At 38.0% G+C, this 26,573-nt stretch overlaps 1 protein-coding gene across 1 annotated transcript in view; it reads left to right on the top strand.

The window, feature by feature from the left end:
- LOC145996465 (PDF receptor-like) overlaps positions 1 to 26,060 on the top strand; it is a 327,859-nt gene extending 301,799 nt beyond the window's left edge. The window contains exon 11 of the mRNA XM_083132955.1: positions 25,178 to 26,060. Coding sequence (XP_082989081.1) covers positions 25,178 to 25,510 — 333 coding nt within the window. The 3' untranslated portion in view covers positions 25,511 to 26,060. The remainder of the gene's footprint in view (positions 1 to 25,177) is intronic.
- Positions 26,061 to 26,573: the final 513 nt, after the last annotated feature.

The following is a 26,573-nucleotide window of genomic DNA, read 5'->3' on the forward strand; positions in this document are numbered from 1 at the left end:
TAAATAGAACCTATGTTCGGAAATCCAAAATGGCAATATAAGATAAGAGGTGGGCGTTAACTGTTTTTCTTGGAACTCTGGAGATAAAGGGGAACAGAAGGAAACATGTTTGGGAGATTGTTAGTAATGAGATAATATGTTCGGAATGAAGTCCTCTTTCCGGTGAACCAGGTTTCATTGTTCTAGGACCAGCGGTTTCCTAGTTTTTTATTTTCAATCGTAGACCCCCCTTCCGACCACTCTAATGAAAGGTTTCGACGTGCAGATTACGAATATGTAATCAGATTCGCTCTACGTCAATTAGGGGAGGAGCTAGAGCCTTTTGAAAAATTCCGTTTTTTTTTTTTTTTTTTTTTTTTTTTTTTTTTTTTTTTTTCACGTACGCCTATATATGGGTAAAATGTAAATAGAACCTATGCTCGGAAATCCAAAATGGCGACCGGAAGTGGGGTTATCTTGGAAACGGTAAGACTTAGGAAAAATCTGTTTGCGGATTCATCATGTACACCTATACGTGAGTAAAATGTAAATAGAACCTATGCTCGGAAATCCAAAATGGCGACCGGAAGTGGGGTTATCTTGGAAACGGTAAGACTTAGCAAAAATCTGTTTGCGGATTCATCATGTACACCTATATGTGAGTAAAATGTAAATAGAACCTATGCTCGGAAATCCAAAATGGCGACCGGAAGTGGGGTTATTTTGGAAACGGTAAGACTTATGAAAAATCTGTTTGCGGATTCATCATGTACACCTATACGTGAGTAAAATGTAAATAGAACCTATGCTCGGAAATCCAAAATGGCGACCGGAAGTGGGGTTATTTTGGAAACGGTAAGACTTATGAAAAATCTGTTTGCGGATTCATCATGTACGCCTATATGTGAGTAAAATGTAAATAGAACCTATGCTCGGAAAGCCAAAATGGCGACCGGAAGTGGGGTTATCTTGGAAACGGTAAGACTTAGGAAAAATCTGTTTGCCGATTCATCACGTATGCCTATATGTGAGTAAAATGTGAATAGCACCTATGCTCGGAAATCCAAAATGGCGACCGGAAGTGGGGTTATCTTGGAAACGGTAAAACTTAGGAAAAATCTGTTTGCGGATTCATCACGTACGCCTATATGTGAGTAAAATGTAAATAGAACCTATGCTCGGAAATCCAAAATGGCGACCGGAAGTGGGGTTATCTTGGAAACGGTAAGACTTAGGAAAAATCTGTTTGCGGATTCATCATGTACGCCTATATGTGAGTAAAATGTAAATAGAACCTATGTTCGGAAATCCAAAATGGCAACCGGAAGTGGGGTTATCTTGGAAACGGTAAGACTTATGAAAAATCTGTTTGCGGATTCATCATGTACACCTATACGTGAGTAAAATGTAGATAGAACCTATGCTCGGAAATCCAAAATGGCGACCGGAAGTGGGGTTATTTTGGAAACGGTAAGACTTAGGAAAAATCTGTTTGCGGATTCATCATGTACGCCTATATGTGAGTAAAATGTAAATAGAACCTATGCTCGGAAAGCCAAAATGGCGACCGGAAGTGGGGTTATCTTGGAAACGGTAAAACTTAGGAAAAATGTTTTTGCGGATTCATCACATATGCCTATATGTGAGTAAAATGTAAATAGAACCTATGCTCGGAAATCCAAAATGGCGACCGGAAGTGGGGTTATCTTGGAAACGGTAAGACTTAGAAAAAATCTGTTTGCGGATTCATCACGTACGCCTATATGTGAGTTAAATGTAAATAGAACCTATGCTCGGAAATCCAAAATGGCGACCGGAAGTGGGGTTATCTTGGAAACGGTAAGACTTAGGAAAAATCTGTTTGCGGATTCATCACGTACGCCTATATGTGAGTTAAATGTAAATAGAACCTATGCTCGGAAATCCAAAATGGCGACCGGAAGTGGGGTTATCTTGGAAACGGTAAAACTTAGAAAAAATCTGTTTGCGGATTCATCACGTACGCCTATATGTGAGTAAAATGTGAATAGAACCTATGCTTATAATACTGACGTGTGCATAAATAACAGTTTTTCTTTTATTTTCAGATGGCATTGTTACCTTTTGATTTCGACCTTTTGTATGCTGACCTTAAGAACGAGAATCAGAAGGGAGAAAAAACGCCTGGACAGCTCGTTAAAGGGTTCCGGACAGGTTTTTCAATTTTTCAAATTTATCTACAACAACGAACTGAGCCCCCTGTACATGGTGTTTTTAAAAATGAAAATAACTGTTGGTAGTATGAATTGTAAATAAAGTAAAGTGTGTAAAATGTTCTGAATTTTGAATCTCTTATTTCACCGAATAAAATACATCATAATACTTATGGAGCCCACTGTACAAGATGTTTTTAAAATGGAAAAAAATATTGGTAGTATGTATTGTAAATTGAGTAAAATGTGTAAGTTTTTCTGAATTTTGAAGCTCTTATTCCGTCGAATAAAATACATCAAAATACTTATGGAGTCCACTGTACATGGTGTTCTTAAAATGAAAACAAATATTGGTAGTAGGTATTGTCAATAGAGTAAAATGTGTTAGCCGTGGCCCAGTAATAAATAGAGCGGTGTTTACATACAAAAGTAATGTTATTATTGCGTTGCACTCGGGTGTGGTTCTTTTAGCGTACAGTGAGAACCATGAGTATTACTCTTCAAATTGTCTATGAATATTGTAAAAATAATGTTGATTTAGAAGCCGCTTTTAATTTTGGAGTTTTTATTTGGTCGAATAAAATGTAGCATAATACTGATGGACCCCACTGTACATGATGTTTTTAAAATGAAAATAACTGTTGGTAGTATGAATTGTAAATAAAGTAAAATGTGTAAAATGTTTTGAATTTTGAATCTCTTATTTCACCGAATAAAATACAGCATAATATTTATGGAGCCCACTGTACAAGATGTTTTTAAAATGGAAAAAAATATTGGTAGTATGTATTGTAAATTGAGTAAAATGTGTAAGTTTTTCTGAATTGTGAAGCTCTTATTCCGTCGAATAAAATACATCAAAATACTTATGGAGCCCCCTGTACATGGTTTTCTTAAAATGAAAACAAATATTGGTAGTATATTTGTGTGAGCCGTGGCCAAGTAATGTTATTATTGCGTTGCACTTGGGTGTGGTTCTTTTAGCGTACAGTGAGAACCGTGAGTATTACTCTTCAAATTGTCTATGAATATTGTAAAAATAATGTTGATTTAGAAGCCGCTTTTAATTTTGGAGTTTTTATTTGGTCGAATAAAATGTAGCATAATACTGATGGACCCCACTGTACATGATGTTTTTAAAATGAAAATAACTGTTGGTAGTATGAATTGTAAATAAAGTAAAATGTGTAAAATGTTTTGAATTTTGAATCTCTTATTTCACCGAATAAAATACAGCATAATATTTATGGAGCCCACTGTACAAGATGTTCTTAAAATTGAAACAAATGTTGGTAGTATGTATTGTAAATTGAGTAAAATGTGTAAGTTTTTCTGAATTTTGAAACTCTTATCGACTTATGCACAGATAGGTTATTCAGGACAGAATCAATTTTAAACACTGAGGTTATTCGCGAGCAGAATGTATCGAAGTAGATTCCGCTTTATGCACTGATAGATTAATCGGGACAGAATTCACTTTATGCAATTAGACTGATTGTGATACAAATATACGAGGCCATGGTAGAAATCAGGTTGTATAATAATAGCAATGGGTTAGGGCCTACATTCTTCAATTAGGATATCGATCAAACTTGGTGCATAAAACGGGTTACAAACATCAGTTCAATCAATCGATCAGCCATATTTTCTACCATGCCGTCGTATATTTCTGTACCGATTACCCTCGGTGCATAATCACGTATATTTCTGTATCGATCAGCTTCATTGCATAAAACTGCCGCGACGGTTGGTCGGGAGTTTCCGGTTTCTTAAAAAACAGATGACGTCGATGAGTCAGAAATTGAATGAGTGATTCTGGTGAGGAGCTGTTTTTTGCGGGTGGTTGTTGATGAGTTTGAAATTCCAGGAATTGGGTGCGGTCCTTTCAGCGTACAGTGAGAACCATGAGTATTACTCTTCAAATTGTCTATGAATATTGTAAGAAATAATGCTGATTTAGAAGCTGCTTTAATTTTGGAGTTTTTATTTGGTCGAATAAAATGCAACATAATACTGATGGGCCCCCTGTACATGGTGTTTTTAAAAATGAAAATAACTGTTGGTAGTATGAATTGTAAATAAAGTAAAGTGTGTAAAATGTTCTGAATTTTGAATCTCTTATTTCACCGAATAAAATACATCATAATACTTATGGAGCCCACTGTACAAGATGTTTTTAAAATTGAATAATAAATAGAGTGGTGTTTACATACAAAAGTAATGTTATTATTATTGCGTTGCCCTATACTTAGGAAATTTTCCCTCCATCTTTTCACTGTACTAATAAAGACATTACAGAAGAATAAAAACTCTGCAGTGATAGTCGGAACATATGCACATATTAGATACGTGTAGGGTTGAGTCATTAACGATACGGATGTAACTTCCTTGTAGGGTCTGCATGCCTGAGATAACAAAACTTCCTCTCAGAGTTTCCTGCTACAGCAGGCATCAGAAAATTGAACAGTTGCAGCCGAAAGAATGGAGAAGGTGCCAGTGGAAATCTGGGTGCGGATTTTATCCATGGTTCCCCTGCAGGATATTATTCCTTTAGCAGCAGTGAATAAAATTTTGAAAACTGCTGTGCAGATAGTGGTAGGCGATTACACTCATACCACGTATGGGTGTAGAGTAATGAAGATAACAGATATTGCTAATTTTAGGCCCATGCTTAACGACGAGTTGGATGTTCTGGAAGAAAATCGCTTCCCTGGTATGTACCGGTGGAGTGATTCATGGCGCGAACATAATAGAAAAGTAGATGATGTGATAGACAAAATAATTCGCTCCACCGAACTGGAAACGGCATGCCGTAAATATGGAGTGTTCGATGTGTGAATGTGTGTATTTTGTATAGTAAGTAAAAAAAGTGAATTAACTTTATGCACTGAGGCTATTAGGAAGTAGGATATAGGTAGTAATAGGTAGGTAGGTAATAGGTTAATCGGGAGCAGAATGTATCTATGCGGATTGAACCGATGTTTAAAGTCCGCTTTATGCACAGATAGGTTAATCAGGACAGAATCAACTATATACACTCAGGTTATTCGCGAGCAGAATGTATCGAAGCGGATTCCGCTTTATGCACGGATAGATTAATCGGGACAGAATTTACTTTATGCAATTAGGCTGATCGAGACAGAAATATACGAGGCCATGGTAGAAATCAGGTTGTATAATAATAGCTATGGGATAGACCCTACATTCTTCAATTAAGATATCGATCAAACTTGGTGCATAAAACGGATTACAAACATCAGTTCAATCAATCGATCAGCCCCTAAGAGGATTCTACATTTAAATACCATGCCGTCGTATATTTCTGTACCGATTACCCTCGGTGCATAACCACTTTATGCACTGAGGCTATTAGGAAGTAGGATATAGGTAGTAATAGGTAGGTAGGTAATAGGTTAATCGGGAGCAGAATGTATCTATGCGGATTGAACCGATGTTTAAAGTCCGCTTTATGCACAGATAGGTTAATCAGGACAGAATCAACTATATACACTCAGGTTATTCGCGAGCAGAATGTATCGAAGCGGATTCCGCTTTATGCACGGATAGATTAATCGGGACAGAATTTACTTTATGCAATTAGGCTGATCGAGACAGAAATATACGAGGCCATGGTAGAAATCAGGTTGTATAATAATAGCTATGGGATAGACCCTACATTCTTCAATTAAGATATCGATCAAACTTGGTGCATAAAACGGATTACAAACATCAGTTCAATCAATCGATCAGCCCCTAAGAGGATTCTACATTTAAATACCATGCCGTCGTATATTTCTGTACCGATTACCCTCGGTGCATAACCACGTATATTTCTGTATCGATCAGCTTCGGTGCATAAAACGGTTCACTCTTGGTGCATAAAACAGGTTTCAAACATCATTTCAATCCATCACTCAATCACTACATAGGACAAATTATACCAAGCCCTCATATATTTCTGTATCGATCACCCTTGGTGCATAAAACGGATTACAAACATCAGTTCAATCAATCGATCAGCCCTTAAGAGGATTCCCACATTTTCTACCATGCCGTCGTATATTTCTGTACCGATTACCCTCGGTGCATAACCACGTATATTTCTGTATCGATCAGCTTCGGTGCATAAAACGGTTCACTCTTGGTGCATAAAACAGGTTTCAAACATCATTTCGATCCATCACTCAATCACTACATAGGACAAATTATACCAAGCCCTCATATATTTCTGTATCGATCACCCTTGGTGCATAAAACGGATTACAAACATCAGTTCAATCAATCGATCAGCCCTTAAGAGGATTCCCATATTTTCTACCATGCCGTCGTATATTTCTGTACCGATTACCCTCGGTGCATAACCACGTATATTTCTGTATCGACCAGCTTCGGTGCATAAAACGGTTCACTCTTGGTGCATAAAACAGGTTTCAAACATCATTTCAATCCGTCACTCAATCACTACATTTGACAACTTATACCTAACTCTTGTATATTTCTGTATTGATCACCCTTGGTGCATAAAATGGATTACAAACATCAGTTCAATCAATCGATCAGCCCTTAAGAGGATTCCCATTTTTGATGTATTTTATTCGACGGAATAAGAGCTTCAAAATTCAGAAAAACTTACACATTTTACTCAATTTACGATACATACTACCAATATTTGTTTCCATTTTAAGAACATCTTGTACAGTGGGCTCCATAAATATTATGCTGTATTTTATTCGGTGAAATAAGAGATTCAAAATTCAGAACATTTTACACCCTTTACTTTATTTACAATTCATACTACCGATAGTTATTTTTTATTTTTAAAAAACACCATGTACAGTGGGCGCCATCAGTATTATGCTGCATTTTATTCCACCAAATAAGAACTCCAAAATTAAAAGCATTCGGTATGTACTTCTTCTTATCCTCGTCGTTCTGACACCGTGAAGGCCAGCCGTTCGCTTCCTGTTTTATTTTCAAGAAGGTGTTGACACAACCAGCAAAAAGTCCTCCAGTTTTATGACAGGGTCGTATATGGATGTTTTATACTTTCACACATCCGACAACACTTTGTAGCCTAAACTGCAAGCTTTACGCACTTCGGCGATGACCCAAGTCGCCGAAAGTGCACGTTGTTCATCGGAATGCTGGAACGTCCCATCACATTTTAATCGGATAGCACATTCCTTACGCAATATAAACATTTAAAAGTTGAAAACAACCGCCTACGCGCCTTAAAAATTCGCTTTCTCTTATTGCCTCGAACGCGTTCGAGGCATAAGAGACGAATTTTTAAGGCGCGTAGGCGGTTGTTTTCAACTTTTAAATGTTTATATTGCGTAAGGAATGTGCTATCCGATTAAAATGTGATGGGACGTTCCAGCATTCCGATGAACAACGTGCACTTTCGGCGACTTGGGTCATCGCCGAAGTGCGTAAAGCTTGCAGTTTAGGCTACAAAGTGTTGTCGGATGTGTGAAAGTATAAAACATCCATATACGACCCTGTCATAAAACTGGAGGACTTTTTGCTGGTTGTGTCAACACCTTCTTGAAAATAAAACAGGAAGCGAACGGCTGGCCTTCACGGTGTCAGAACGACGAGGATAAGAAGAAGTACATACCGAATGCTTTTAATTTTGGAGTTCTTATTTGGTGGAATAAAATGCAGCATAATACTGATGGCGCCCACTGTACATGGTGTTTTTTAAAAATAAAAAATAACTATCGGTAGTATGAATTGTAAATAAAGTAAAGGGTGTAAAATGTTCTGAATTTTGAATCTCTTATTTCACCGAATAAAATACAGCATAATATTTATGGAGCCCACTGTACAAGATGTTCTTAAAATGGAAACAAATATTGGTAGTATGTATCGTAAATTGAGTAAAATGTGTAAGTTTTTCTGAATTTTGAAGCTCTTATTCCGTCGAATAAAATACATCAAAAATGGGAATCCTCTTAAGGGCTGATCGATTGATTGAACTGATGTTTGTAATCCATTTTATGCACCAAGGGTGATCAATACAGAAATATACAAGAGTTAGGTATAAGTTGTCAAATGTAGTGATTGAGTGACGGATTGAAATGATGTTTGAAACCTGTTTTATGCACCAAGAGTGAACCGTTTTATGCACCGAAGCTGGTCGATACAGAAATATACGTGGTTATGCACCGAGGGTAATCGGTACAGAAATATACGACGGCATGGTAGAAAATATGGGAATCCTCTTAAGGGCTGATCGATTGATTGAACTGATGTTTGTAATCCGTTTTATGCACCAAGGGTGATCGATACAGAAATATATGAGGGCTTGGTATAATTTGTCCTATGTAGTGATTGAGTGATGGATCGAAATGATGTTTGAAACCTGTTTTATGCACCAAGAGTGAACCGTTTTATGCACCGAAGCTGATCGATACAGAAATATACGTGGTTATGCACCGAGGGTAATCGGTACAGAAATATACGACGGCATGGTAGAAAATGTGGGAATCCTCTTAAGGGCTGATCGATTGATTGAACTGATGTTTGTAATCCGTTTTATGCACCAAGGGTGATCGATACAGAAATATATGAGGGCTTGGTATAATTTGTCCTATGTAGTGATTGAGTGATGGATTGAAATGATGTTTGAAACCTGTTTTATGCACCAAGAGTGAACCGTTTTATGCACCGAAGCTGATCGATACAGAAATATACGTGGTTATGCACCGAGGGTAATCGGTACAGAAATATACGACGGCATGGTATTTAAATGTAGAATCCTCTTAGGGGCTGATCGATTGATTGAACTGATGTTTGTAATCCGTTTTATGCACCAAGTTTGATCGATATCTTAATTGAAGAATGTAGGGTCTATCCCATAGCTATTATTATACAACCTGATTTCTACCATGGCCTCGTATATTTCTGTCTCGATCAGCCTAATTGCATAAAGTAAATTCTGTCCCGATTAATCTATCCGTGCATAAAGCGGAATCCGCTTCGATACATTCTGCTCGCGAATAACCTGAGTGTATATAGTTGATTCTGTCCTGATTAACCTATCTGTGCATAAAGCGGACTTTAAACATCGGTTCAATCCGCATAGATACATTCTGCTCCCGATTAACCTATTACCTACCTACCTATTACTACCTATATCCTACTTCCTAATAGCCTCAGTGCATAAAGTGGTTATGCACCGAGGGTAATCGGTACAGAAATATACGACGGCATGGTATTTAAATGTAGAATCCTCTTAGGGGCTGATCGATTGATTGAACTGATGTTTGTAATCCGTTTTATGCACCAAGTTTGATCGATATCTTAATTGAAGAATGTAGGGTCTATCCCATAGCTATTATTATACAACCTGATTTCTACCATGGCCTCGTATATTTCTGTCTCGATCAGCCTAATTGCATAAAGTAAATTCTGTCCCGATTAATCTATCCGTGCATAAAGCGGAATCCGCTTCGATACATTCTGCTCGCGAATAACCTGAGTGTATATAGTTGATTCTGTCCTGATTAACCTATCTGTGCATAAAGCGGACTTTAAACATCGGTTCAATCCGCATAGATACATTCTGCTCCCGATTAACCTATTACCTACCTACCTATTACTACCTATATCCTACTTCCTAATAGCCTCAGTGCATAAAGTTAATTCACTTTTTTTACTTACTATACAAAATACACACATTCACACATCGAACACTCCATATTTACGGCATGCCGTTTCCAGTTCGGTGGAGCGAATTATTTTGTCTATCACATCATCTACTTTTCTATTATGTTCGCGCCATGAATCACTCCACCGGTACATACCAGGGAAGCGATTTTCTTCCAGAACATCCAACTCGTCGTTAAGCATGGGCCTAAAATTAGCAATATCTGTTATCTTCATTACTCTACACCCATACGTGGTATGAGTGTAATCGCCTACCACTATCTGCACAGCAGTTTTCAAAATTTTATTCACTGCTGCTAAAGGAATAATATCCTGCAGGGGAACCATGGATAAAATCCGCACCCAGATTTCCACTGGCACCTTCTCCATTCTTTCGGCTGCAACTGTTCAATTTTCTGATGCCTGCTGTAGCAGGAAACTCTGAGAGGAAGTTTTGTTATCTCAGGCATGCAGACCCTACAAGGAAGTTACATCCGTATCGTTAATGACTCAACCCTACACGTATCTAATATGTGCATATGTTCCGACTATCACTGCAGAGTTTTTATTCTTCTGTAATGTCTTTATTAGTACAGTGAAAAGATGGAGGGAAAATTTCCTAAGTATAGGGCAACGCAATAATAATAACATTACTTTTGTATGTAAACACCACTCTATTTATTATTCAATTTTAAAAACATCTTGTACAGTGGGCTCCATAAGTATTATGATGTATTTTATTCGGTGAAATAAGAGATTCAAAATTCAGAACATTTTACACACTTTACTTTATTTACAATTCATACTACCAACAGTTATTTTCATTTTTAAAAACACCATGTACAGGGGGCCCATCAGTATTATGTTGCATTTTATTCGACCAAATAAAAACTCCAAAATTAAAGCAGCTTCTAAATCAGCATTATTTCTTACAATATTCATAGACAATTTGAAGAGTAATACTCATGGTTCTCACTGTACGCTGAAAGGACCGCACCCAATTCCTGGAATTTCAAACTCATCAACAACCACCCGCAAAAAACAGCTCCTCACCAGAATCACTCATTCAATTTCTGACTCATCGACGTCATCTGTTTTTTAAGAAACCGGAAACTCCCGACCAACCGTCGCGGCAGTTTTATGCAATGAAGCTGATCGATACAGAAATATACGTGATTATGCACCGAGGGTAATCGGTACAGAAATATACGACGGCATGGTAGAAAATATGGCTGATCGATTGATTGAACTGATGTTTGTAACCCGTTTTATGCACCAAGTTTGATCGATATCCTAATTGAAGAATGTAGGCCCTAACCCATTGCTATTATTATACAACCTGATTTCTACCATGGCCTCGTATATTTGTATCACAATCAGTCTAATTGCATAAAGTGAATTCTGTCCCGATTAATCTATCAGTGCATAAAGCGGAATCTACTTCGATACATTCTGCTCGCGAATAACCTCAGTGTTTAAAATTGATTCTGTCCTGAATAACCTATCTGTGCATAAGTCGATAAGAGTTTCAAAATTCAGAAAAACTTACACATTTTACTCAATTTACAATACATACTACCAACATTTGTTTCAATTTTAAGAACATCTTGTACAGTGGGCTCCATAAATATTATGCTGTATTTTATTCGGTGAAATAAGAGATTCAAAATTCAAAACATTTTACACATTTTACTTTATTTACAATTCATACTACCAACAGTTATTTTCATTTTAAAAACATCATGTACAGTGGGGTCCATCAGTATTATGCTACATTTTATTCGACCAAATAAAAACTCCAAAATTAAAAGCGGCTTCTAAATCAACATTATTTTTACAATATTCATAGACAATTTGAAGAGTAATACTCACGGTTCTCACTGTACGCTAAAAGAACCACACCCAAGTGCAACGCAATAATAACATTACTTGGCCACGGCTCACACAAATATACTACCAATATTTGTTTTCATTTTAAGAAAACCATGTACAGGGGGCTCCATAAGTATTTTGATGTATTTTATTCGACGGAATAAGAGCTTCACAATTCAGAAAAACTTACACATTTTACTCAATTTACAATACATACTACCAATATTTTTTTCCATTTTAAAAACATCTTGTACAGTGGGCTCCATAAATATTATGCTGTATTTTATTCGGTGAAATAAGAGATTCAAAATTCAAAACATTTTACACATTTTACTTTATTTACAATTCATACTACCAACAGTTATTTTCATTTTAAAAACATCATGTACAGTGGGGTCCATCAGTATTATGCTACATTTTATTCGACCAAATAAAAACTCCAAAATTAAAAGCGGCTTCTAAATCAACATTATTTTTACAATATTCATAGACAATTTGAAGAGTAATACTCATGGTTCTCACTGTACGCTAAAAGAACCACACCCGAGTGCAACGCAATAATAACATTACTTTTGTATGTAAACACCGCTCTATTTATTACTGGGCCACGGCTAACACATTTTACTCTATTGACAATACCTACTACCAATATTTGTTTTCATTTTAAGAACACCATGTACAGTGGACTCCATAAGTATTTTGATGTATTTTATTCGACGGAATAAGAGCTTCAAAATTCAGAAAAACTTACACATTTTACTCAATTTACAATACATACTACCAATATTTTTTTCCATTTTAAAAACATCTTGTACAGTGGGCTCCATAAGTATTATGATGTATTTTATTCGGTGAAATAAGAGATTCAAAATTCAGAACATTTTACACACTTTACTTTATTTACAATTCATACTACCAACAGTTATTTTCATTTTTAAAAACACCATGTACAGGGGGCTCAGTTCGTTGTTGTAGATAAATTTGAAAAATTGAAAAACCTGTCCGGAACCCTTTAACGAGCTGTCCAGGCGTTTTTTCTCCCTTCTGATTCTCGTTCTTAAGGTCAGCATACAAAAGGTCGAAATCAAAAGGTAACAATGCCATCTGAAAATAAAAGAAAAACTGTTATTTATGCACACGTCAGTATTATAAGCATAGGTTCTATTCACATTTTACTCACATATAGGCGTACGTGATGAATCCGCAAACAGATTTTTTCTAAGTTTTACCGTTTCCAAGATAACCCCACTTCCGGTCGCCATTTTGGATTTCCGAGCATAGGTTCTATTTACATTTAACTCACATATAGGCGTACGTGATGAATCCGCAAACAGATTTTTCCTAAGTCTTACCGTTTCCAAGATAACCCCACTTCCGGTCGCCATTTTGGATTTCCGAGCATAGGTTCTATTTACATTTAACTCACATATAGGCGTACGTGATGAATCCGCAAACAGATTTTTTCTAAGTCTTACCGTTTCCAAGATAACCCCACTTCCGGTCGCCATTTTGGATTTCCGAGCATAGGTTCTATTTACATTTTACTCACATATAGGCATATGTGATGAATCCGCAAAAACATTTTTCCTAAGTTTTACCGTTTCCAAGATAACCCCACTTCCGGTCGCCATTTTGGCTTTCCGAGCATAGGTTCTATTTACATTTTACTCACATATAGGCGTACATGATGAATCCGCAAACAGATTTTTCCTAAGTCTTACCGTTTCCAAAATAACCCCACTTCCGGTCGCCATTTTGGATTTCCGAGCATAGGTTCTATCTACATTTTACTCACGTATAGGTGTACATGATGAATCCGCAAACAGATTTTTCATAAGTCTTACCGTTTCCAAGATAACCCCACTTCCGGTTGCCATTTTGGATTTCCGAACATAGGTTCTATTTACATTTTACTCACATATAGGCGTACATGATGAATCCGCAAACAGATTTTTCCTAAGTCTTACCGTTTCCAAGATAACCCCACTTCCGGTCGCCATTTTGGATTTCCGAGCATAGGTTCTATTTACATTTTACTCACATATAGGCGTACGTGATGAATCCGCAAACAGATTTTTCCTAAGTTTTACCGTTTCCAAGATAACCCCACTTCCGGTCGCCATTTTGGATTTCCGAGCATAGGTGCTATTCACATTTTACTCACATATAGGCATACGTGATGAATCGGCAAACAGATTTTTCCTAAGTCTTACCGTTTCCAAGATAACCCCACTTCCGGTCGCCATTTTGGCTTTCCGAGCATAGGTTCTATTTACATTTTACTCACATATAGGCGTACATGATGAATCCGCAAACAGATTTTTCATAAGTCTTACCGTTTCCAAAATAACCCCACTTCCGGTCGCCATTTTGGATTTCCGAGCATAGGTTCTATTTACATTTTACTCACGTATAGGTGTACATGATGAATCCGCAAACAGATTTTTCATAAGTCTTACCGTTTCCAAAATAACCCCACTTCCGGTCGCCATTTTGGATTTCCGAGCATAGGTTCTATTTACATTTTACTCACATATAGGTGTACATGATGAATCCGCAAACAGATTTTTGCTAAGTCTTACCGTTTCCAAGATAACCCCACTTCCGGTCGCCATTTTGGATTTCCGAGCATAGGTTCTATTTACATTTTACTCACGTATAGGTGTACATGATGAATCCGCAAACAGATTTTTCCTAAGTCTTACCGTTTCCAAGATAACCCCACTTCCGGTCGCCATTTTGGATTTCCGAGCATAGGTTCTATTTACATTTTACCCATATATAGGCGTACGTGAAAAAAAAAAAAAAAAAAAAAAAAAAAAAAAAAAAAAAAAACGGAATTTTTCAAAAGGCTCTAGCTCCTCCCCTAATTGACGTAGAGCGAATCTGATTACATATTCGTAATCTGCACGTCGAAACCTTTCATTAGAGTGGTCGGAAGGGGGGTCTACGATTGAAAATAAAAAACTAGGAAACCGCTGGTCCTAGAACAATGAAACCTGGTTCACCGGAAAGAGGACTTCATTCCGAACATATTATCTCATTACTAACAATCTCCCAAACATGTTTCCTTCTGTTCCCCTTTATCTCCAGAGTTCCAAGAAAAACAGTTAACGCCCACCTCTTATCTTATATTGCCATTTTGGATTTCCGAACATAGGTTCTATTTACATTTTACTCACATATAGGCGTACATGATGAATCCGCAAACAGATTTTTCCTAAGTCTTACCGTTTCCAAGATAACCCCACTTCCGGTCGCCATTTTGGATTTCCGAGCATAGGTTCTATTTACATTTTACTCACATATAGGCGTACGTGATGAATCCGCAAACAGATTTTTCCTAAGTCTTACCGTTTCCAAGATAACCCCACTTCCGGTCGCCATTTTGGATTTCCGAGCATAGGTGCTATTCACATTTTACTCACATATAGGCATACGTGATGAATCCGCAAACAGATTTTTCCTAAGTCTTACCGTTTCCAAGATAACCCCACTTCCGGTCGCCATTTTGGCTTTCCGAGCATAGGTTCTATTTACATTTTACTCACATATAGGCGTACATGATGAATCCGCAAACAGATTTTTCATAAGTCTTACCGTTTCCAAAATAACCCCACTTCCGGTCGCCATTTTGGATTTCCGAGCATAGGTTCTATTTACATTTTACTCACGTATAGGTGTACATGATGAATCCGCAAACAGATTTTTCATAAGTCTTACCGTTTCCAAAATAACCCCACTTCCGGTCGCCATTTTGGATTTCCGAGCATAGGTTCTATTTACATTTTACTCACATATAGGTGTACATGATGAATCCGCAAACAGATTTTTGCTAAGTCTTACCGTTTCCAAGATAACCCCACTTCCGGTCGCCATTTTGGATTTCCGAGCATAGGTTCTATTTACATTTTACTCACGTATAGGTGTACATGATGAATCCGCAAACAGATTTTTCCTAAGTCTTACCGTTTCCAAGATAACCCCACTTCCGGTCGCCATTTTGGATTTCCGAGCATAGGTTCTATTTACATTTTACCCATATATAGGCGTACGTGATAAAAAAAAAAAAAAAAAAAAAAAAAAAAAAAAAAAACGGAATTGTTCAAAAGGCTCTAGCTCCTCCCCTAATTGACGTAGAGCGAATCTGATTACATATTCGTAATCTGCACGTCGAGACCTTTCATTAGAGTGGTCGGAAGGGGGGTCTACGATTGAAAATAAAAAACTAGGAAACCGCTGGTCCTAGAACAATGAAACCTGGTTCACCGGAAAGAGGACTTCATTCCGAACATATTATCTCATTACTAACAATCTCCCAAACATGTTTCCTTCTGTTCCCCTTTATCTCCAGAGTTCCAAGAAAAACAGTTAACGCCCACCTCTTATCTTATCACTTCCGGGCAGAGACGGCTCGAAACACACTAATTAACGCAGAAAACGCCTACCCCTTATCTTAGCATTTCCGCTCTTATCTTTCATTAACTCAGAAAACGCATACCCCTTATCTTATCATTTCCGCTGCATATGTTTCTCTACGATCATTTCACACTTTGAAATTGTTAACAAAGGATCAGAATGGAGAACGGGGACGATGTAAGTACCTTATATTCATTTCATTTTGTCAAATAATAAGTTCATATTTACACATCGCAACATTTATTGGTGTCGATCATCAGTTTACAACATATATACACAGAAATTCTTACACGTAATGAACCTCTACAGGGAAGTAATTATATAATATCGGTGTTGCAACAAATCACGTTCAATGCTAATATTCTTTTGAAACTCATTTTCTCCCCAAACCAAAAATGATCTTCAGGAAAATGTTGAATTATTATGCTTTTCAGAGCCTGAAAAGCGTTTTAATTCTTACATTTTGACTACAGGACGAAAACTGTCGAATTTCCCAGAATGACTCATCAATGCCATCTCTCCTCAAACACCGGATACACGTACCCATTTCCCAGAATTTCAGACTCAACAACGCCATCTGTTTTCAAACACCGGAAACACGTACTCCAATTTATATATGACGTCACACGCCAAAATAACGTAACAAAAACAAAATGGCGTCACAGAAATTAAAACATTTCATAATAATAATAATAATCCGAGAATTTCACTCATCAACGCCATCTGTTTTCAAACACCGGAAACACGTACTCCAATTTATATATAACATCACACACCAAAATAACATAACAAAAACAGAATGGCGTCACAGAAATTAAAACAATTCATAATAATAATAATAATAATAATCCGAGAATTTCAGACTCATCAACGCCATCTGTTTTCGAACACCGGAAACACGTACTCCAATTTATAACACCGGAAACACGTACTCTAATTTATATATGACGTCACACGCCAAAATAGCGTAACAAAAAACAAAATGGCGTCACAGAAATTAAAACAATTCATAATAATAATATAATAATATTTAAATTAATAATAATTTAATAATATAATCTGGTCACGTGACTTCCATTTTGTGACGTCACAGTCACGTGACTCTCAGAAATTGCAAATTCATTCAAACCTACGCCCAAAACATGTTCGGACATGTTCTATTCAGACAGAAAAACCGTTACACCCATTTCCAGGAATCTCAGACTTATCAACGGTCTCAAACGGGAAACGCCCCCCAAAAATAGCCACCTATCTCATCAACACCGGAAACCCTTATCAAGTCCTCAATAACAACAGGAAACCCGCAATCTTATCAACGCCCCGAAAACCCCACTTATCAATCTCCTCATTAACAACAGGAAGTCCATATCATTAAGCCACGCCCCTTTTCCCTCATCAACCAATCAAAACGCTCAAAACCCCCACCCTTGCTTGCCCACACGGCTTGGTCATCAATTGATCTTTGATCGATCTTTTCCAATCAATTGATTTATCGACTTCAACGGGGGTACATAACTACTTACCATCAAGTTTAAATAGTAGATATCTGAGAAATTTATTTTGAAGCTTTTCTAATTTTTCGATATCTTTCTTGAATTGCGGGTTCCAAACAAGAGAAGCATATTCGAGTTTAGATCTGACGAGCGTATAATATAGCAAGAGAAATGTTTCCTTTTTTCTAAATTGATGACCCATTCTCATTATAAATCCCAAATTTCTGTGAGCTTCGCTTAAAATGCGGGCAATATGTGATTGGAATGTTAACTTTTGGTCAAAAGTGACCCCTAGGTCGGTAACTATATTCTCACTTTGTACTAACACATTAGAAATAGTGTATGAATGTTGAATAGGGTGTGTGTTGTGGGTGAATGATACAAGTTTACATTTCTTTAGGTTCAGGCTGACTTTATTAATTTCACACCACTGAAGCAAATTATTCAGCTCTTCATGTAATATTGTACAGTCATCAGCGTTTTCGATATTTTTGTATATTTTAACATCATCAGCAAAGATTAATGTCTCACATTTTGTGAGTAGTTCTGGCAAATCGTTTATAAAAATTAAATATAGCAAGGGACCAAGGTTCGACCCCTGTGGAACTCCCGAACTGGCCACGAATTCGGTTGATCTGCAGCCTTGATACACGACATATTGTCGGCGGTTCTGCAGATAGGAAGAAAGAAGGGTAATAAGTGGAGGAGAAAGGCTATTGTTGGCAAATTTCTGTATTAATATATCGTGGTGAACTGTATCAAATGCCTTTGAAAAGTCTGTATATAAAACGTCAACTTGCCCTTTATTAGCTATACTGGGTGCAATGTAGTTTGTCAGTTCGACAAGATTGGTTACGGTTGAGCGTTTTTGGACAAATCCGTGCTGTTTGGGGGAAAGAATGGGTTTAATATGAAAATATATATGTTTGTATATTATCTGCTCGAAGAGTTTTGCTGGTACTGACAATTTTGCAATAGGCCTATAGTTACATATGTCAGCCTTATCAGCGGCTTTGGGAATCGGACATATTTCTGTTGTTTTCCACATTGCTGGAAATCTCGAAGTTCTGACAGCCAAGTTGAAAAGGGTGTGAAGAGGGTACTTAAGAATTTCCGAACATCCTTTAATTACATAAGGGGGGATTGAATCAGGGCCGGCGGATTTTTTAGGTTTCAGTTTTTTAATGGCTTCCTCAATTTCATTTAGTGATATTTCAGAGATATTTAAGATACTAGGAAGTGAGTTCATGTTTACATTAGGATGCGGATCTTTGTAGATAGATGGTTCTTTGGAATATACGGATTCAAAATACTTTGCAAAGAGATCTTGGATACTTTCATTATCGTCAATGGTTTTATCATTATACTTAGTTGGCTGCACGGGTGGATTTTTTCTTTGATTTTTAATGAAGGACCAAAACTGGTTAGTATCGTGAGCAAGATTGATTTCTGAAGTTTCAATATAGTTTTGGTAAGCTTTACTGATCTCCCATTTTAATTTCGTTCTTAAAGTTTTATACTTAATTTCGTGATGTGTTACATTTCCCATTCTTTGTTTCCATTTTTTGTGGTGACGTGATTTTGCTTTCAGATTTTTAATAATTTCCCGCGTGAACCAACATGGGTAAGATTTTTTTACAGAGGAGCGAGAGCGTGGAACACATTCATTAAAAATGCTTTCGATTATTTCATAAAATTTATCTACGTCTTCGCATTCTTTTATTTGGTCCCAGTCAGCTAATTCGAGTTTCCGATACAAATTAATGAAATCTGCTTTCTTGAAATTATATCGTTGGATGTTTGGATTTAAAGCTCTTTGTTTAGGCATGGTTTGTGTTAAAGTTATTCCTAGAGCCGGATGGTGTTTATCTTCGCTTACCAGAGGCTCTTGGCGAAATATTTTAGTATTTTCAATATTTGTTAAGACTAGGTCGAGAGTTCTACTATTGGCGTTCTGGATGGAATTTTTGCTTCTGAGGTCGTTGAAATCGAGGAAATATTTCAGTTCCCGACATTGTGCGCTTAACGTGAGCAACTCAGTGTTGGAATTTTTAATTTCAGGGATGTTGAAATCACCTGCAATGACCAACGGGCTCCCCAGAGGATAATGTGCAGTTATATGACTAAAGAAGGTCTCGTATACGTCCACGGGAGATGCAGGTTGAATATACACTACACACATGTAACAATCGCGACCAGATTCTGTTTTAAACTTTGTAATTAAACTGCCAATGCTTTGTTCGTGTAAAAGAGCATCGACCATTACAGGATTAAATTTTCTCTTTATGGCGATGAGGACACCGCCACCTAGTGTTTTGCCAGTTTCTAACGTGTTGCGATCTGACCTGAACACGCTATATCTATCGTCGAGTAGTTCGGAATCTGAAACTGAAGAATTTAGCCACGTTTCCGTGCACAAGACCACGTCGTAATTGTTACTCAATACACTTAAAAAGAACTGTTTGGTTTTTGATCGAACTCCTCTCAGATTCTGATAAATTATGTTCATGCTAATTATGTTCTTTTCATTGTCGCACAGAGTTTTGGAAGGGTCAGTTCTAGCGAGATTGATTGACGTCTCCACAAAAGCAGGGACAAGAACAGGTGAAGTAAACTTCTTACCTGACAAGTTGCGCTGGGCGTGGCTACCTTGACATCCTCAAAGAACTCGGAGACCGCTACCTCTTGCCCACTTGCTCCCCCTTCCATCCTGCATTCCTAGATTTCCTGGACGAACGAGGGGTGAGGGCTCTTGACCTCCGCTTTCACTTTGCTCCCGGCTGGGACCAACACTTTGGGCATCAGAAGGGTTGCCAGGGTCAGCTTGCAGATCGCGCAGGGAATATCTTATGTTGTCGACCACAAGATGGCGATAACTAATGTACGCACGGTGACCAGCGTTCCGGGCTCGGTGCATATGCTCGAGTAATCCTTGGCGTTCTTTGCGAGTGGAATAACAGAAGTCTTGGTCCAGAAATATCTTCGTTCCCTTCAGTTTGTTGCGGCATCCAATAACTTTTTCTTTTTCCTTGTATCGCAAAAAGCGACAGACGATGGGACGAGGACCTCGGTTACTGTTTGTGTTGATCCGATGCGCTCTCTGGATGGAATCCTCTTGCAGATCGATGTTTAATTTGTCCTTAATTATCGTTCGCACTTTCGTCTCCGTCTGGCTCCAGTCTTCTCCCGAGTCCCCTTCTTCAACACCGTATAACACCAAGTTATCGCGTCGGCTTCTGTCTTCTTGGTCGTCCAGTCTTTGTTCCAGCCAGTTATTTTGTTGAGACAGTTCCTCCACACGTTTCGTAAGGGAGCCAACATCTCTCTGCAGAACGTCCACTCTAGTGACGAGGGTTTTGAGTGAGGTACCGAATTGCCGAACTTCGGAAACTAAGGAGTCGTTCGAAGCCTTGAGTTCTTGCAGCATTGCTTTGATCTCTCCCATTTCATCACTGGGCCCAGGATTTTGTTCCACACCACCTATCACTAGTAGCACTAAAATCACTAAACCATATGCACAATAACATTGCTTCGATTCAGAGCTACATTCCGCAGACACCTGACATTTCAGGCCTGATTTCACCACGAACATTCCAATCCGGCAACGCCAGGTCTCGGTCGAAACCCCCATTGTTTACCACGAGCTTAGAACGGAGCGGCTAGAAAACACGTCCTTCCTCTTCAACCGGGTGCAGGGAAATTTGAGGATAGCTAAATGAAGTGTAAAATAAATAGGCTATTTGTTTTTTTTTTCGAATTGTTTATACCCCAAATATAATTAGATATTTTACATTTGTGACTTGTGAAAATTCATTATTTTCCAATTATCATGTCAACTATTAAATTTATTGTAAGTGGCGTAGTAAAAATTTTGACATTTCATATATTTTCTTCATTTGCTATCAATAATCTTCATTATTTTCTAATTTTCACCCATTCAGCCAATCCTAATATTTCCGATTCGGTTGAAACAAATGAAATAATTCTACCACTGCAATTGATGAAAATAATAATAGTAACATATTTTCTAAGTCATAGATATTTTGCTTCATTACAGATATATTGTCACTTGTAATTATTAAATTAAATTAATCAATCTTCAAAAACAAACATTTGCCTACTTACTTCCTTAATCACTTATCTACTTAGCCAGTGGCGGTGATTGGGGGGCTAGGGGGACAGTTGCCCCCACTTTTTGCCACTTTTGCTCCAGCACTATGCTAAACATTATCTACAAAGGGAAAGTAAAGTGTCCTCCTCCCCAGATGTGGCACCTTGGTCCCCCAGGTTTGGTCCCCAATCGCCGACACTGTCTACTTACATTTTTTACCGCTGCTACGAACCTTAGATGTTTGATTATTGCCATTGTTACTGTTGAACGTTGAATTATGATTCAGCCTTGAAACAATGTGTAGGTGAACTCTAATGATGTGGTTTCGAAACTTTACGACAGAGACAGGCAAATTAATTAGGATATCCACGGTAACATGATGCGGAGAAGCAACAATGGAGCATTGTTTTAACCATTGTTAAAACGCAGGAAAGAAACTTTATGCATATCAATTAGCACAGATTTCTGGGACAAGAGGAAACAATTCGTGCGCTCTGTATTATTAGCTGAGTTTATTTATTTCTGTGTTGAACACAGCTTTCAAAGTTTGTATAACATTGAAATTCGACACAAATACAATACATATACGAGACATTCTTAGAATTCTCATAGAAGAAATGTTTTGTACTAACTAACTAACTCCCTAGCCTTCTTAAACCCGAAGGTTCATGGCTGCAGCAACACAGGCCTTCCATCTTTCCCTATCTTGAGCAAGTTCTATATACTCTTTTCCATCCCTACCGATTTCCCTTAGGTCCATCTCAACGTTGTCCCTCCATCTTCGTCTTGGCCTTCCTACAGGTCTCTTATCATCAGGTTTCCCAACAAGAATCCTGTAAACTCCTCTTTCCTCTCCCATTCGTGCCACATGGCCTGCCCACCTAATTACTTTTGATTTAATCATTCTAATAATATCTGGACATGAATACAAATTATGTAGTTCTAAATTATGTAACCTTCTCCACTCACTTGTCTCCTCATCCCTTTTAGGTCGAAAGATTTTCCTAAGGATCTTATTTTCAAATACTCTCAATTTATGTTCCTCTTTCAATGTAAGGGACCAAGTTTCACATCCATATAATACTACAGGCAAAATTACTGTTTTGTACATTTTAACTTTTAGTTTCGTACACGCACAAAATATAAGCATACAATAAAAACATAGTAATTTAAATCTTAGTTCTGACACTAACAATAATTGCAGAATTCTTCATAATAATAAAAACTTTCTACTTTCAGTTACACACGAAACAATAAATTCCACGTTCCAACCATTGTGGTTAGTTCTGTCTAAAATGTATTTATTTTCCATGCACAAAAAAATTCTACAATTTAAGTGGGAATGATACCGTTAAAATGAAGCTTATTTGATTTGATTGATTTTTGTTACTTAAGTCTGTTTTCTTTTCCGATTGTAACAGAAACAGAAGTAGTACGTCAATAGTTTTCTGCATCCAAAGTCATATGAACTAAGAAAAAACCTTGTTAGAGAAATTGAAGGAAATATGCTGTCACGGTTGTTACCAAATTTGTGAACTGTCTTTGCAAATAGAAAGCTTGAGATAATAAACTCTAGTACCTGAATGAACCTTGTGCATTGAAATGTATACTGTGTTATGGATAAAGAACAAAGTAAATCAACTTTCTTTAACTTTTCAAAATATTAAGCTAAACCGGAGTATTAAGGACCAGCAAATTGCTATTTCATTGAAGAAATTCATCAGGAGCTGTTCAAGAAAACACAAACAGGATACATTCTGGATGTATATTTTCTAGTTTACATTAATGACAACACAAACTAGGAGGAATATAATGCAAAGGCAAAAACAACAATGCATTGAAAGGTAGGTTGTACGGTCCCAATTGCCCCTTTGCTGGGGCAATTAGGACCAGCCAAAGGGGTATCAAGGTCCGGTCCACTTTTGAATGGTACGTCCTTCTTTTTCGAAACACAATAATCTTGAACTACGTCACACAAGTCTTGTGTTCATTCCAAAACCCCACTGAGCAAATAGAATGAAGCACTCCTCTAATTGTGATTCTTCTGCAGCTGTTAGTGCAGTAGACGTTCCAGGATGCGCTTTTAACTTCATACAGCCGCTCAGCAGTTCCTAATGGCGTTTTCGCACGTCTGCCTTTTGGCTGGTTCCGTTTCTCGGTCTTAACTACGCAGCTTGCACGCCATTTGTGTACAGAGTACTATTTACACAAACAAAAGAGGATCACAGACTGTGCACACGGCTGGTGCGCCTGCTGCTTCGCATTTGTTTGCGCTTTTTACGAAATTCTAGTACACGGTCCTTAATGCCCCATGGTCCTTAATACCCCGATTTACCTTAATTCAATGATAAAATATTTTAATTTCAAATTTAAGTTCAATACCAAATTGATATACTAAAAGCAAAAGTGAGACAATAAATTCGTTGGATCCATATAATTTGATATCTTTTAAAGGTGTTAAACTAAAAAATTCTGGTTAATAACAATAAGAAATGTTTCCCAATGGTTCCCACTTTTCATGAATTTGTTCATAAATTTATCTAGCTGTTTAGTATTTGTCCTGAATGGCAGATGGAATGTTGCGGGTTAGCATGTAGTCTACGGATAAAAGAAGCCCATGTCCTTGGCTGCACAAAATGTTTCTCATTTGTCAAAAGATTCACAATATTAATCCCAAAATCCAGTAATGTTTTGAAATGGAACTCAAGATAAGCTATGTCGAATTATAAAAGTTTGTAGTTAAGTGTAAAATATTAGGTTACTTGATAAATTGAGGTTAAATGTGATTGGTTGGTGGGTTCTTATAAGGATATTTTGCGACCATAGATTAGTTCGGAACTATTTGATAGGTGGCTCTAGTTATCCCAAAGAATGCTTGGACGTGGTTCGGGTTGGGAAGATGCACGATAATGTAGGAGGAAGAATTAGAGAAATATTGGCATCAAGAAGTTAGATGACCCGGTAGAGAGGCGGAAAATCTAAAATCGATCGTCCTTTGTTGGAATAGAATGCGAAGTTTTGCCTATTTCACAGCGGCTGTCCAATGGGATTGAATGAAGGTACCAGCTCGATCTACACACGTTTACCGACGACAATGAGGGGAAAGGATGCTATTTGAAGCTGCGTGCGCATACAATGGGAGAGGAAAGAAGAGTTTACAGGATTCTTCTTGAGAAGCCTCATGGTAGGAAAGCCATTACGAAGATGAAAGGATAACGTTGAGATTAACCTAAAGGAAATAGGTAAGGATGGATAAGATTGAATTGATCTTGCCCAGGATAGGGCTTGTGTTGCTGCGGCCATAAACCTTCGGGTTTAAGAAGGCTAGAGAGTTAGTTACTGCGTGCGCTACGCTTATACCTGCAGACCTTTATATATATGTTTAATCTAATTCATTGGCACGGTTAGTGCTTAGGTGATAGAGTGGAGTGTGACACTTTCATGGATGTCTTCCACAGGTGAAGAACACACTGCACAACTACTGGCGCCTGAAGGTGACCTTGGGGTCAGCCCCTCCTCCCCCCAGATCCAACTCCGCCCTGGAGCAGGGGACGCTCTTCAAATCTCCCAGCTCCAAGTGCAGACAGGGACGCATCGCCTCCTTCAGCCTGCGGCAGCCTAAGGCCCGTTGCCTGCAGGCGCAGGCGATCCGGGAGCTGCCAGTTGTCCCTGAGCAGAAGGAGTGTGCGAACGGGGACGCGAAGCCTGGAATGAACCACGCTCTGGTTGTAGCCAACGGACATGTCAAGGCCACGCACTTGAATGGTTATTTGGCTCAGGAGGCGGTTTAATCCATTCAATGTACAACCAAGATATTACAAGAAACTGAAAGACAATAATGTTAATACTTAAGTAGAAAAAAGATCTGAAAGTATAACAACTTGGAAAATACAGGGTGTTTCAAAACTCTCGTTTGGATTCAAACACTAAGAGGCACTGGCGTACGCTGGACCTGATGGGGCTACAGTCCTCCTAAAATTTTGAGAACATCAACATGTTTCAAATGAAAGCATTATAGTGTTTAGTTGATTGGGTTTATTTTACTTCGCATTTCTGCCATTTTTGGCTAATCGCCAATATGTGATGATATGATGAAACTGATGAAGGGACACATTAACGTCCCTTTAAATTCCAGCGCCATCCGGAAAAATAATCCTGCGTACGTTAGTGGTTAAGAGTTTTGATTCAAACATTTGAAAGCTAAATTATCAGAATATTCCAGTTTTAATTATTTCTAGTGAATTTTTAAAATAAATATTATTTTATTCCATCCTATTTAGTTATAATGGCAATCCCAGGACAAAATCAACCTTGTAGTTTCTGAGACTGAACTTATATAATACAGAGGTTGTTCGCTTTATATCCGACCATTTTTGACGAGTACTCACCTTAAGAGATACCGCGCCGCCTCCACAGATCATGTTCTATTGGGCCCCCAGCATTGTGGACTATCGCCCGGCATCGCAGTTTCCATTGCAGCAAGCTCCGGCGCAGGACAGGCATGGGAATTCTGTCCCACTCCTGCCTGCAAGCTTTCCATAGACCATCCAGAGTGCGCGGGCGGAGATGTTGAAGACGTCGTTTCAACAGTCCAAATGCGCAAAAATCCATTCGACTGGCATCTGGGCTTTTCACAGGAATGTCTTCAAACGGAATGACACGGATTCCTAATTCCTCTGCCATTTCCTGATAAAAACGTAGTGATGTTCTGGCGGTATGACTCGAAGCCTTGTCCATATGGATCATCACCTGGTTCGCGTCCATTCCATACAATTGTGGGATGTCTCTCCGATAGATAGGTGTCAGAATGGAGTCTTGGAAGTATCTGGCATTCACCTTCACGTTTTTGTCCAC

The sequence above is a fragment of the Lepisma saccharinum genome, chromosome 12 (genome assembly GCF_977018435.1).
Source record: "Lepisma saccharinum chromosome 12, izLepSacc3.1, whole genome shotgun sequence".
Taxonomy (NCBI): domain Eukaryota; kingdom Metazoa; phylum Arthropoda; class Insecta; order Zygentoma; family Lepismatidae; genus Lepisma; species Lepisma saccharinum.